At 41.0% G+C, this 12400-nt stretch overlaps 1 protein-coding gene across 1 annotated transcript in view; it reads right to left on the reverse strand.

Moving 5' to 3' along the window:
• Positions 1-380: 380 nt before the first annotated feature.
• Positions 381-12400, reverse strand: part of LOC105085263 (amine oxidase [flavin-containing] A) — a 71327-nt gene continuing 59307 nt past the window's right edge. The window contains exons 10-15 of the mRNA XM_010975502.3: positions 10141-10194; positions 6954-7011; positions 5665-5762; positions 3605-3716; positions 3337-3399; positions 381-3151 (exon numbers count right to left, since the gene is read on the reverse strand). Of these exons, the coding sequence (XP_010973804.2) occupies positions 3005-3151; positions 3337-3399; positions 3605-3716; positions 5665-5762; positions 6954-7011; positions 10141-10194 (532 nt within the window). The 3' untranslated portion in view covers positions 381-3004. The remainder of the gene's footprint in view (positions 3152-3336; positions 3400-3604; positions 3717-5664; positions 5763-6953; positions 7012-10140; positions 10195-12400) is intronic.

Consider the following 12400-nt stretch of genomic DNA (forward strand, 5'->3'; position numbering starts at 1 on the left):
GCCACAAATGCATAAATCACATCATGCTGCCGTAAATAGAATCCTTAGGAGTCATCAAGTGCATCTACCCTTTTCCAGATGGGGAGACTGAGGCAGAGAACCAAAGTGATCTGTTCAAGGACTCATAAGCTAATTTGGTGAGAAAGCTTTGATCAAATTTCACATCTTCTGTGGCCCAGTCAGGCAGACAATATTCTAGCCTTTAATCAGCACCCAGGAAAACTTGAAAAAACATGTCAAACAGAACTTTGAGAATTTCGAGTCAATACCAAGTGGCTTTTTAAGCCCATCCTCCATGGACAATGCCTCACTGTGACCTCCTGCTGCAAGAAGCCATTTAATCTTCGAACCATCACCTCAATAGAGGAGCCAGGTCTGAATCAGGGGTGACAGTGCACTTTATTAATAAAACAGTACCACACAGGCAAAATCGTACTTCAGTGGCAACACATATGCACACATGTAGCACTGGGGCACGTTTCAGACAGAACATTAGGCACCAAGTTCATAAACTAAACATAGTTCACGGTCCTTCGATATTTTCTTTCTCCAGGCAAGTATAAGTCCTTATTTAACAGTGGTGACAAAGAGATTAACTTTTTAAATCTCATTTTCAACCTTGCTATGGACCAAGGGCACTTCGGCCTTCAAAACTGTGAAGCAGATGTCCTTGTAGGGCCAGGCTCTATCAGCAGCATAAACTAACTCGTGTTTTTCTGGGTGGAAGGGAAGACCTAGGGCATCTTGGTGTTGGACCACCTCATGTAGAGTTCTCAGCTCCAAGTTCATGTCTAGGCACATTTGGGCTAGTATTCATTTTGGATACTCAATCTGTAGCTTAATAGACTGTTAAAACTGTTGCCAAGTAAGTTTAAGTCAGCATTTCCCAAAAGGTGTGTCAGAACTGAGTTAATCAGTAAGCAAACAGAAACAACTGAAACAGATCAGGGATGTGATTTCTCAAAGCAGTTTGGTATAAAATACAGCAACTTCTTATGTACCGGAGCATGTCCAAGATAACACCCAAATGCCTAAGTCAGCTAGAATGCTTTTCAACTGCAAGGTGAAGAGTGGCAGAAAGATCCCGCTCTTTGCTCTTAGGACTTCATTTTGGATTTAAGATAAGATTAAGGTTAATTATGTAATAAACTGGGGTTGGTTCCTCTGGCAATCTTTAATTCCCATTGAATAAAAAAATAGCAGATTAAGTTGTTATTGGGAGATAATGGAGATAACAAGGCTATGAAATAAAATACTGAACATGGGAGAAGGAAGCAGCAGTAGGCTCACCAGCTATAAAACAATCGTGTGACATTCAGTCCAGGAGCAAAGACAATGGTATCACTGTTATAAATGGTATGCTCTATTATAAAAGTATAAGATAATCAAGGTGCATAATGATTGACTTGATTAATAAAAAAGTGAATTTGAATCTAGCTTCTTATGTAATACCATGTGGAAACAGGCCCATCAACATTTTTATTTATCTAAAAATTGGGGCACATAAAATAAAAAGCTTCAGCTATCTGGAAGCCGCATTTAAAATGAAATGCCTCATTCATCCATGTTGTGGGATAAGGTATTACTGGGTATCTACCACCTGGGTAACTGAGGCCATGGAATCTTCTCAACTGCTTTATTTGATCACATTTGTGTTGATTTTTCCCAGATTAACTGTATGAAAAAAAAACAAGTACTTCATGGCTGAAACCTCTGAAAGGGGCTTTAAAAAATCTGACAGGTTTTAAAAGGGGAAAGACAAGAGGTGAGCACTATTCTGAGCCCACATTTCTCCTAAGACAGAGAATTTAGTTTTCACATATAAGATCACTCAATTTCATGTCTTTTATAAAATAACTAAAGCAAGTGAGGTTATAATAAGAGGCCTAATTTCCTTTCTGTATTTGATAGTCTTAAGAAAGAACAATTAGAAATTTGTCATGTGTATTTTAGCACTTATTAGAGAGAAACTGGCATGACGATATTCACTCTAAGGTAACCACATTGAAGACATATTTAAGTTAACAAATCTGCTTTACAATGGCCATAGGGAAAGAGAAAAAAATATATGCCACTTGGGGCCTTCAGCCAGAGTCTACTTGAAAAAAGGAAAATACCACTTTCCGGAAACTGGCAGAGAATGTTATCATCAACAATGAATGAAGTGATGTCTAGCCACCTTCTAGGAGAATGAGAAGAAGCCGACTGCCTTTGGTCTCATTTGGAGCTAATCAGGGAGGCCTCCTGGGGGACAGTCTTGCCACTATTTTACTCTGCTCACCTGAGGAGCTACACAAAAGTCACAGCGAGTCAATTTAAACATTGGACCTTGGTAAACGCTGTCCTCTTTAAGAAGAAAAAGAGGAAAAAGACAAAGAAACTAGCATGAAGACTAGATGTCTGGAAACGTCACAGGAATTAGAAGTGGTCAGGAGAGGCCTGACACAGCAGCCCACAAGATATGGTCCCCTCACTGGTCTGAGGGCCTGAATCCTACGTCTAATCCTTTCCTTTGCTATTCGCTCATCCTAAGTGGGAGTTGCTCACCCCAGGAAACTGTAAGCCCCCGAGCTCTGGGCCTACACTTCACCCTTTGCTAAGGACTTAAAGGGCCAGTCACACAGGCTGGGCCTCAACCAACTCAACCTCCACAGAGAGAAAGTTAAATGCTGCATTTCTGCGATTGTCTGGTGTTTTGTGTTAAAGGGGAGAAAAACAGGACACAGAAACTGTTTCTTATGAGCACGTCAACTTTAACTTTTTGAAGTTAAGGAACTGATCACAAGGTTATTTTCTACCAATCAACACGAGGTGGTCTACAGACAAATCACTTGATGGAACTTGATCTTACTGAAATTAATGAAGTGATCCACTGATGGAGATTAAACTAAAGGGTTAAATCAGCGCATTTAAAGATGATCCGATGACACAGCCATTACACTTGTCAAGGTTTTGCTTTTGATGGTGCTGGGAAAGAGTAAGCAGACAGCACGAAGCCGAAACTTCAGGATCGGCTCAGCGGCCTGAATCTGTACGCCAAAAAGCACAGAGCGGTTATGGATGTGGAAAACCCGATGATCTTCAGCAGGCCTGACACGGACGGCAGGTTTCTCTCCCAGAAGGTGTGGGTGATTTCTACAGCTGGAACATCCTGGATGAAAGAACAGAGCTCAGTAGCAGAAAACTCTTGCACAGACAAGGTGGGACAAAACATATCTGTAAAATCAGGACATGGCTCTGCCCTGGAGGTGGCAACTACAATTACATTAGAGGCTAGAAGATGAGAGATTTCTACATGCAATTACTGGTCTATGGAGAGGGAGCCACCGAACTCACCGATGATTCTGGTTCTTTGACCCATATGTCTTGCTTTGACACCTTCCCCAGAGCATTCAAGATCTGAAAGAAAGTGGCCATGGTATTATGAAGTGAGGTTCTGTAGTTTGAACAGATTCAAGGCTCTGCTGGCCACAGATAAGCCTCAGGAGTGGAGTGAGGGGCAGAGAAGTGGACATATAGATGATCAGTGTCAAGATCTAGAAAGACCAGATGCCCAATATGGTGCTGGACTCGGGAGGGAGGGGGACTCGGCTTCTCCTCTTACCTCTCTAGCTGCCCGTTCCCCGGCCTCTACTGCTCCTTCCATGTAACCGCTCCATTGTGTGGCAGTCTCCGTGCCAGCAAAGTAAATTCTGCCTACTGGCTGGCGAATCACCCTTCAAGGAAACAGAGAGGTCACACAGAGTTAACTAGGAAGGTGCTGAGGATAAATGAGCCAATCGCTGCCCTCACTTACCCCGCAAAAGAAACTCAAATTGTTTCCAAAACTCCCATGCCACTCAGCCAAAGGTGAAATGCTCCTCCCTGTTTCCTGGGCCTGCACCCAAGGATCTGAACTTTCAAGTCACAGAGTCAGGCTGCCAGATCATCAGTCACTAAAGATGATGTTAACCTTTTTCTAGCCGGCCGGAAATAGACTCTAAGAACATGCATTAAATCCACACTTAGATTTATTTGCTGTGTGTTTCCTGTTTGCAGTCTGTTCTGCTACCCAAGGTCTTTCTTAGGGCCGACTTCTTCATGAGATCACATCTAACTGAAGACCCCAGCCATGCACGTACCCCCAGGGTGTTGGGAGGAACCGTGGTGGTGAATGGGAAGACAGAGAGAGTAACTGATTTCCAGCAAAGGAGAAATTTGAGAGATTGATCATCTGTCTCCTTAAAAAACAACCTCTGTACAGTTAGCTTCCCTGGGTTTATCTGGAGACTGATGGAGGGTAGTGGAATGGGCCTTTCATATGAAGAGGTCTTGGTGGGGAGAACCATGGAAGGGCTGGGCTCAATGAGCAACTGTCCCCTCCTACCCTGTTGGCTTTGACCCCTGCCACATCTGCAGCCACTTCCATGAAATCTCCTAAACTGCATACCTCCACCCTGAAGGCCTTCACCTCAACCCACTGTCATGCCTTTTTCCAACTCAGGAATCTTTGACTTCATCTGTTCCTGCTCCTAGTCCCATCTTCCAGACTTCTCCTTTGACTCCAGAACAACTCCATTTAATCAATACTGTTATCACTAACAAAGGCTATTCATTCTCAACTTGACATGTAACAGAAATAGCCAACACTAACCTCCCTTAGGTAAAGGAGTTGTAAAAAGCACCCAAGACCTAAATAGGTTTTCCCATGAAATATTTAATCATCAGATATTAATGACTTTCACTGAAATACTGCACAAGTCTAAAATGATTGATTCTTGCAGAAACCTAAAACTGATCTAAAATCATTGCTTAATTAAGAAAAAACCAACAAAAAGCTCTTGTAAGAAAAAGGTTAACAAACCCTTCTTCCTTCTCTGTGGACAAACATGGCCTTGAGTTAACTTTCTAGTTCTATTTCTCTAGAAACCTGATGAAGGTATAACATCATGTATCTTACCAGGCAACACTGCTTGTGGTAAAAATGGCTCCCTTCCACACTCACATTGGTAAATTGTACCTGGGCTGGGAAAACTGTCATGAATTGTAAATTTCTGGTAGGAGTCTATAACTTTGGGCTTTCTTGCATGTGGTGCCCCTTGTAACTGGGCATGGCCTTTGCGGGGACCCTGGACGCTACCTATGAGGCCGTTATAAGAGACAGTGGCTCCTATGAGGCATGGGGCTCTAGGCTTAGGTGAATTCTCCCACTCTGTGTGTATATCACCTCCTCACACCTGAGCCGTATACAGTGAGGGTGCTTCTCCGTGAAGAGGAATGTCTGATACTGCTCTGCTGGCAAGACACGTTTAGCCCATGTCCTTCTATGCAGAATGGTGCCCAAGAGCCTAGGATAGTTGTGAGACTAAATGTTCAGTTGACCCCAGGAGGCCCCCAGGAGGACACTGCAGCTTGCAGAATTCTCACATGTACTGTTGACATCTGAAGTCCTCACCAGTGTTCTGCGATTGTTCTGTGTGATGTCAGCTCCTGTTTGTTCTATGTACAGATGGACTTATTTTCCTATGGACATCCAGAAATCTACAAACTGACTACCTGGGACATTAGAAATAGGAATGCTGATTCTTCTTTCTAAAATTCCCGTTGAGCTTTGCTTATCTACTTTCTTTCTTTGTTAAGTTCGGGGCACATCTTGCATCAGTCGGTAGAGGGTCTAGATAGTACCTTCCGTACTGAGTCATGATCCCCGGGGGGAAGTAGGCGGTGTAACAGCCTCCGGAGTACTGCTCCTCACACCAGTTCTTCTCTTCATAGTGCACCGGCTGCAGTTCAGTGGGGAGGATATTTCAAAGGGAAGACAAAACTGAAATGCTGCCAGTCAACAATAAAGGCTCTATCATTTTTTAACAAAAAGTTTACTTAAAAAAAAAAGCAGCCCTCTTTTTCCAACTTAAGGGGAAACACGACAGTAGCAAGTAAATGGCTTTTTGCTGGGTACCAACTGACAAAATGTGTCTACTTTGACTTTCTCAACCTCTTGCCTAAGAGAGACACGAAGTATTCCAATATCTGGAAGATAGGGCATCTCCACACAGATTCTGAAGTCTTTCATTTTAAGACCCCATCAACAATCAGGTTCTGGAAAGGTCTGCTCGAATCTCTGCATTTTCTAAATAATAGACTTTACTTCCCCATCTACCAAGGCATTACTGCTGGAAAAAAAAGGGTAGAAGGGAGGAGGTAGGAGAAAAGCATAGTATCTAAGAAAGGCTTTTTTTCAGAACCACTTCTCTAAGCTGAAAATGTGAATGATGGGAATAGTGCTAAAAAGGGTACACAAAGATAAAAAAAAGTTTCCCAAGGGACATGAGAGAACCTTCTCCGATTTCCCTAACACACTCTGCAAGTTTCTTCTTTGAACAGTTCAGAGATAATCCCCTGAAAGAGCCCCCAGCTATCCGGTAGGGTCTTCAAAAAGAATTTCATTCTCATAATTGCTTTCACTGGTGGATTGAAAGCACTGAAATTCCTAAATGAACTGTGAATTGAGTCTGCAGATGGAAAAACAAATTAGTATGACTTTAACCTGGGCAGAGAGTCGAGATTCGGTCTATCTTATCAAGTATATACTACTGTGCCTTCGCCAACAAATGATGATGTAGCTGCGATTCTACTTTGCAGCAGTCAGTTGACATTGACAAGAGGGCAGGCCCTCCGTTCGGGGAACTGATCTCACCCACCCTGGAGATATCTGCAGCTCCAGGCTCTCGTTACAACTGGCTGCCCGTTACCCAGTGAACATTTAAACAGCCCAAGGAACTGCTGCATCAGAAGTTGCAAGCACTGACAGCAGCTTTTAATGGTCTTTTGTGACTGCTGAAGGTAATCCTCCAGTAAGCATATCCCTTTATGCTCTCTTCATAAGACTGTCAGGAAACCAGAATCTTCTTTGCTTTACCACTTAGAACAAACAGAGCAGAACCTGTTGGGGATTAAAGTCGGGGATTTCTTACTTGTAATGCTTCTTGGGATCCTAGCACTTTGGCATACAGTTCACAGATTTTCCTTTTCCTATAGAAAAGAACAAAAACAGGTTAAAGAAGCAATAACTGATGAGTATAGAATAAAGACAATGAGTTTCAGGGCTCTTGCCAATGAACCAGATTTATTAAGGGAAAAATTAAAATCAATGGCCTTCTATAACTCCACAAAATAAACAGTCCCAGCAATCTTTGCACTTAAATTAACCCTCTTTTTCTCAATACAGTCATTTGATTTGAGGATTCAACAGAATTTTTCTTCTCTTTTACTTTTTACCTCTTTCACTACCCAAAACTGTATCAATTCAAGATTCAAATGGGGAGAATGAAATTAAATTAAATTCAGTTTTAGGAACTGATTCTAAGCCACTTTTCTAGAATTCTAAAATAACCCCTTTTATATAGTAAGTATGATGCTGTCTTTTAACTATCCTATACTTATGTCTTAAACATCTACAAACACATAAAGCTCATTTAATCCTTTAAACATAACATAAAATATGCTCTACCAGGAGAGGCCTATGGTCATTCCAGGCTAGTAATCTGTCCCTTGACAGGACGGCCTGTGGACACAGTACTCCAAAGGGTATCTGGAGGAGTGGGCACGATGTGCCCTGAGATGTTACCTCAAACAGTCTTTGGTTACCCTTATAATTCATTATGTAAATGACTAGCACAGAACGTGGCACATATTATATCTTAAAAATCAATAGCTTAATTGATCTAAGCACTTCTTGAAACAGATACATTTTACACTCACAACCACTCATGGTGAAACTAAAAAGTTCTAATTTACTAAAATCCCCCATTTTAGAAATGAATGGTTTTCTTTCAGGATTTGTTTGAACAGGTTCATCACACTGATCCAGTTATATACTTAAGGTATTTACCTTCTTTAGTCTTTATATAGTTTAAATATTGAAAGTGCTCCAAACTATTTGTTACAGGCTAACAAGCAATTGGAAAAAATGTGCTTAAAAATGTGGCAAAGCGTTAAATTCAAATCTGTAAGATAAGCATGAAAAGCTAAAGAGAGAAATGGCCAAAAAAAAAATTTTGGCAGGGAGGAGGGAAAGAAAGGAAGGTTATACTTCCTAGCAATAAACAGATTTTAAACGAATGACAATTTAATGTTGCCAATTATATTAGAAAATATTTTTAAAACATGTCTCCAATTTCTCTGAATAATGTGGGACAAAATATAACTATAAATTAATCCAAATGTTCACGCTTACAATATTTTTATACCTCGCAGAATTTCTATCTCGTGGCTATATAGCGTGAAGTCAAGAGGAGCAGGAGGGATTATAAACGTTGCCTACTGACACCATTTTACCATGGAAGGTTTTAAGGGACAGAAAAGTGCCACTCCTGAGGAGATGTCACACAGCATTAGGTGGCTATTTAAGTTCCAGTACAGACAGGCAAAGTTTGGTTTCCTTCAAGGAGCTGTTCATACTACAGATCAATAAAGATAAAGGAAAGACAGAACTAGAAGTCTCAAGACTATTGTCCACCTGTCTGTCTCTCTGTGTCTAGTCCAAGCTCCTCATTCCAGACATGAGGAGGCTGAGACTCAGAGCACTGAAGAGACTGGTTCAACATCACTCAGCTAATTAATGGCACGGCTGAGGGCTTGTTCTCCTGAGCATCCTGCCTGTACTAAGTGCTCAACACAATTGATTGAATCAAAATCCATCCTCAATCTAGTATGGTACCCTCTTTCCTACTCTATGATGAGTTAGATGACTGAGTCTCACCTACTTCACATGAGTGTTACAAGAAATAATTCTGACATTTGGAGTCACTTAGAAAACAAAAGTATTGACATCATCTTCTGAAGAGCCTAATCATTATTAAATGCTTAACTTATTTTTGGTACATGTAATAAAATCTTTATTAATATAGAGTGAAACTTAAAATCTTATCAACCTACAATGTAGTTCAGCCTTGGAAAAATATATTTTCCAAACATTCTTTTGATTTTGATGCAGTTGGTTCTGGGAACCATTGCTTCAGTCAATGACATTCAGAGTTCTAAGGGTTTTGACTTATAAAAATTTTTGAGTTCAGCCACTATGTGGAATCATAACCCAAATATCTACATCCATGCTGGTATTTATTTTGCTATTAATAAGGAGGGAAAGCAGGAAATCCAAAAGAAAATGTCAAGCTTAGGGTGGCATAATGAAAAAAAGGACCCATTAGACGCTATTCTTGACTTTGTGACAAGCTGGTTGTGGAGCCTTGGACAAATCATTTCTCATCACTGGACCCCAAATTCTTCCTCTGTTGAAGGAATGGGTGGACACTAAAGTAGTTCCCTTCCTGACATCAAATTTCATGCTTGCTTGAATAAATAAATCCGTGTGCAAATGTGGGAATTTCTGCGGCACTTCCCTGACTTGCAAAGTCATCAAAGTAACTTTCAAAGAAAGAGCTGCTAGTGGATTTGCTGCTTAATTTTTAAATTAAATGCAGATGGAAATATACATTTGTGTGTGTGTTGGCCCTCTTCAAAAGCTGACAAAGGATTTAGGGCCACCTGAAAGAAGGGAAGCCCAGAAATCTCCAGAGGCAGTTCCCCAATAGCCTAATGAGTGTTTCCAGATAAGAGTTTATTTGAACCAAGGAATCCAAGGCAAAACAAATACAACAAGACAGAAAGAGAAAAGGGAGAACGAAGAAAGCCATTGTCCTGAGATAATTGTTTTATACTAGGAAGCTCTTGGGAGAAGCAAACATCAGAGCTGTGTCCTAGACAATCAAGTTGGAACACTTATGTATAGATTTGCTTTTTAGAAAAAGTACATCAGAGAACCCTGGAAAAGGGATAATGGTCTCGCAAAGTGATTGGGACTTGGCCTCTAAAGCTTCTTCTCACAGCTAACGTTTTGTATGATTTTTCTCCATCCATCTCACTGGGAAACCCTGCCTCTCAACTACTGTAAAATGAACACAAATACGTAAAACTAAATTCCTATAAGCATATGAGCAAGGACTGAGTCAAGGGGGCATAGAAGAATACAAAAAAGATGATCTGTTGGGATTTTGAGGATATTAATTAATTACTGCGTTTTTCATAACGCTATTATACAGTTGTTAGGGCAACAAGTTCAGTACAAAGCTAACCCTTTACGTTTCAGATGTAAATTCTTACCGTATTTCTTTATGGACTTTAGCAAGGCGGTCAGCTTTTCGAGCAAGTATGAAGCTGGAGAAAGAGGTGACATTTGAATGATTATGTGACAATGGTTTATCTGAAGAGTTGCCTCTTCTTTTTCAAGCATTCTTGCCTCCACCTACTCGGCATTAATAAACGCTCCCATACTTGCCCACTATTCCCCTCTAGCAGAGCAAATGCCATGCTGTCTTCAGCTGCCCCTATGTCCAAAAGCCCTGCTAGGCTGTGGGCTCCTAAATGACAGGTCACCTCCTACTCAATATTTTACCCCCAACGTTTAGCCCAGTTCTTGGCATCCAGTAGGAAATCGAGTGTTAGATGAATTAATGTTGCATTAACTGATTATCCTGGTAATGACTGTTGCCTTTGGCCAAGTACTTGCTAAAAGTTGGAAAAACAAATATCAGTCCATGCCTGTAGTGGATGCCATGCTGAGCCATCCAGATCCCTCTTCAGGACCAAACACTCATTACCCTCAGCTCACAGCTGAACCCTTCCCTAGCAAGTGCACTCTGTTGCAGAGAACCTCCTGGCTCAAGGTCCCACCCCTTCCCAGAATGGCTGGCTCCAGAGGGCAGTGGGTACCGAGACCCACCCCCTGGCCTCAGTGCAGGATCCCTCTGAAGGGCCATTCCAGCTCCAGAGCTTCCCATGGGATGGCTGAGGCCTCCCTCTCTGCCCAACCCTGATTCTTTCCCTTCCCCATGGGTAGTGCTCCCTAGAGCACTGCACGATGAACTTCCTGCACCCGCATCTCCATCTCCAAGGAGGCTTCCCAGGAAACTGGCCTAGCACAGCCCTCAAATTCAGTGACTCAGTCAAACTCAGTTATAATCTGTCTGCTTCCCTTTAATCAAATAGATTCTATTTATTATGTTGATATTACGAATTGCATGTATATTTTAAAGAACTGAATTGTGACAAGAAATCCTTAGTTAAGCTATTATTAGGAAGCTTTCAAAAATCCAAATGAGATAAAGGACAATGAAATTATTTCTCCATCTAAAAGAAGTTTTAAAAGTGTATTTTGTTGTTGTTGCTCTAGATCAAAAAGACAAGTAGATCAGGACTGAAAATGCAAGGGCTGAAAACAGATATTTCGTCCTCTCCCTCAGTCCCCCCAATTAAACTGTCCCTCACTTTGATTGGCAATTCCTTTAGAATTGTTATTCGAGATCATTCTGGGAAGCAAAGATACAAACTGTATCTGTGTTAACCCAGAGAATAGTATTTCAGAGGAAGTTGTGGACTATTCAAGAAATTTGAACTACTGAACTTTACGGGATAGAGTCATAATTTTGCTTGATTTAACTAACACTTTATGTTGCGGCTTGCTAATAATGATTTCAGTTAAATTTTAGGTTTGTACATCTGAAACACTGTAAATCGATTTACTTCAATAAAAAATAAAAATCAAAAAAATTGGGGGGTTTATGCAAGAATCAATTATTTTAGACTTTTGCAGTATTTCAATGAAAATCACCAATATGCGATGAACGACAATCATTTATCTGAAAAGCTTTTCAGATCTGTGCTTTCTACAGTTCCTTTTCTAAAGGGCAGTTGCTCTTGGCTATTTCTGTCAAATCTCAAGTTGAGAATGAAATAACCTCTTTGATCTAATTCTAACTATGGACAACTCTCTTTTAACTTCCTTTGGTGTTTTATTGAGGAAATCAAGCACCCTGTTTTGGGCTGGGAACATTTCGCAGCTTTAAAGTACAAGGTCCTTTCTAGTTTCCAAAAGGCACTAGTTATAAACAAACAGTGCTGGGCAATTATACCACCCCTATCTTCAAGATGTTCATTGCCCAGAGCAAAGAGCAGGGTGAAGGCAATATAGCTGCAAGGCAAGAACAGGGCGGAAGCAATTGTCCAGATAAAACAGATTAGAATATCACTTTTTAGGAACTAGCTAAATAACTCCATTACCATCTAGGAGGCTTCAGTGATACATGTCCTTGTTAATAAAGCTGGGAAAAGCCCAGAAGAGCAGATGCCACAAAATTGAACTCCCAGGGTAAGAAGAATGTCAATGTTCTTTCATCTGCAGTTGGATTGGTCTTGACTGACAGTCTCCTGAAACCTCAACCTCAACCTCTTGCTTTTCTTTGGCACATAGAAAGTGATGACAAACTGCCCAAACAATCTCTGTCTCTTCTTGCCCAGTGGGGTTAGAGGTGAAGAGGGCGCCATGTTCCTGTAGTAATTACGTCATGAACCCCTGCCCTTTACT

Source organism: Camelus dromedarius, chromosome X, assembly GCF_036321535.1.
Source record: "Camelus dromedarius isolate mCamDro1 chromosome X, mCamDro1.pat, whole genome shotgun sequence".
Classification (NCBI taxonomy): domain Eukaryota; kingdom Metazoa; phylum Chordata; class Mammalia; order Artiodactyla; family Camelidae; genus Camelus; species Camelus dromedarius.